Source organism: Arachis ipaensis, chromosome B7 (assembly GCF_059453495.1).
Source record: "Arachis ipaensis isolate K30076 ecotype BB chromosome B7, ASM5945349v1, whole genome shotgun sequence".
NCBI lineage: Eukaryota > Viridiplantae > Streptophyta > Magnoliopsida > Fabales > Fabaceae > Arachis > Arachis ipaensis.
In genome coordinates, this window is record NC_142442.1 from 132,668,895 (window position 1) to 132,671,324 (window position 2,430).

The 2,430-nt window shown below is 53.1% G+C and overlaps 1 protein-coding gene across 1 annotated transcript; it reads right to left on the reverse strand.

The window, feature by feature from the left end:
* Positions 1–305: 305 nt before the first annotated feature.
* On the reverse strand, positions 306–1,496 carry LOC107607745 (uncharacterized). Its single transcript, XM_016309654.1, has one exon. The coding sequence runs from the start codon at positions 1,494–1,496 to the stop codon at positions 306–308; it is 1,191 nt and encodes a 396-aa protein (XP_016165140.1).
* Positions 1,497–2,430: the final 934 nt, after the last annotated feature.

Below are 2,430 nucleotides of genomic sequence, written 5' to 3' on the forward strand. Positions count from 1 at the left end.
TTTAGATTTCTTTTTCAAGGAAAGACTGGCGTTGTCGGAAGCGACTGCCATTTCCAATTCCCCCTTATGGATCCCACGGATCCGTTATCAGTGATGAACTTCATTACCAACATCGTTGTGCTGATCACTACTCCCAGATCGTTGATGGTCTTTCTCCCCAGGATGATGATGTAGGCCGTGGAGTCTCGGAGGACCACGAACTCCGCCATTACTGACCTTTTCCCTTGTCTCGACCCTATGGATATCGGTAGGGAGATTATTCCATCAGGCTTGATGAAGTGGTCGCCCAAGCCTACTACACCGTGCTAGTGAGTCCTCAAATCGGCATTTCGGAGGCCTAAAGCGTCGAACACATTGCGGAACATAATATTCGAATCAGTGCCAGTGTCTACGAGGATCCTCTTGACCAAGCCGGTTCCCACTCTGGCTGTTATTACCATTGGAGGGTTTTCCGTGATCTCGCCAAACCATTGGTCGTCCGGTCCGAATGATATGGGTGAGGTCCTCCTAGAATTTGGCGTGGGGCTAGATGACGAGACCGCTAGGACTTTGGCGTCCTTTTTATGTGCCGACTTCGACTTCGGAACCGCGTCTCTTCCAATTACCACATTTACTATGGTGAGGCCGCGCTCATTGTCCTCAGGCTCTTGGTGTCGTTTCACCGCGCGGCTTTGGTCCTCTACATCTCGGTCCCGGTCACGTCTCCTCGGCTCCCTGATAAGGTGGGAGAATTCGGCTAGCTTTCCGTCCCAGATCGCTTGCTCCAGCGCATTCTTGAGGTCAAAACAGTCCTGGATCTTGTGTCCATAGCCCTTGTGGTAACCACAATAAAGGTTCTTGTTCCCTCCAGTTCTGTCCTTCAGAGGTCGGGGCTTCGAGAGGATCCCCTTTTCAGCTATTTTCTGATAAACTTCCACAATGGGGACTGTGAGGGGAGTATAGTTGGTAAACTTGCCAACCCGAGGAAACGACTTGAACGTCTTGGCCGGAACTCCATCTTTGGCGTGTTCCTTTAGCCTTTCCCCGCTACCGTGCTGCTGAGGTTGGTTGTGGCCGGGCTGCCGCTTGTTGGCTGCCACCACTTGACTAACTTCTTCATCATTGATATATTCCCTGGCGACATTCTGGATTTCCTGCATCGTCCATACTGGCTTGGTGGTAAGCTGCTTCCTAAAATCCTCATTCAGAAGTCCGTTCATGAGACATAGACTGGCCACCGAGTCGGTTAGGCCGTCAATTTCTAAGCACTCATCATTGAACCTATCCAGATATTTTTTGGTCGGTTCGTTGGGTATTTGCGTCACCCCGAGCAGGTTGATCGGGTGCTTCGCCTTCGTGATGCGGGTAGTAAACTGGGCTAGGAAAGCACAGCTGATGTCTGAGAACTTGACCACAGAGCCCTGTGGGAGATTGTTGAACCAACGGATCGCCCGTCCCGCCAGGGTGACCGGGAAAGCGCGGCACCGTACCTCGTTGCGTACCCCTTCCAAGTTCATCCTGACCTCAAAGGCCGTTAGATGTTCTTGTGGGTCTTAGGTTCCATCATACCTCATGTTCGTTGGCTTATCAAAGTGTTTTGGCAGCCGGACCTCGAGGACGGATTGATGGAAAGGGGTTGCGCCCATGATCACGGGCTGTCGAGTTCTCCTCGCCCTTTCTCTGCCGCTTTCCCGATCTCGTTCAGTGGCTCGTGTCCTTCTAGATCGGGGGTATATCAAGGGGTCACACCATCTCCTTGGGCATTTCTGGTCTTCGGGGCTACTTTCGGATTCAGATCTTGGAGTGGGTGTGCGTCGGGAGTGACTTCTCTGAGAAGTTCTTCCATGGCCCTCGGAAGATGGGGAATAGGTGGGGTCGGAGGTTTGCTGACGATGTTCCTGGTCAGCCAACTGGCGTTCCAGGTTCTGCACCCTATGGCGCAGTTCCTGCATTATCCTAGCGCTATCACTACCAATTCCCCAAAAGGGGCGTCTTTCTCCGGACCATGAAGACGGCTAGGATCATCGCGGAGGGGACCTCGTGTGTTCCCAGGAGGAAGCCACGGAGGCTGCCGCACCTGGTATAGCATCCATCGTGCACGGTCCCCACAGACAGCGCCAATGTTTGGTAGATCGGATACCGGACGGGTCGAGGAAAGTTCTTCTGAAGATGAGTAGGTCTCGCTTGGTTCCAGGTTGCGAAGAGGTTATTGGAGCAGACGACTTCCCGAGCTCTTCTCTTGGAGGGGGTATCACCTGCAAAGACACTCCGACGCCCAAGTCAGTCTGTGTACAAGTGAGGTAGAGGGTAGTATTGTTAGTGATGTACCGTGGGAGAAGGGTAGGACCCTCCCCTTATATACCCTGTCAGTAGGGCGGGTCCCACAGGAGGAGGCCTCCTTCCTGGAAGCTTCCTTTCCCACAGCTGTCATACAGCTGGTAATGTGGGTCC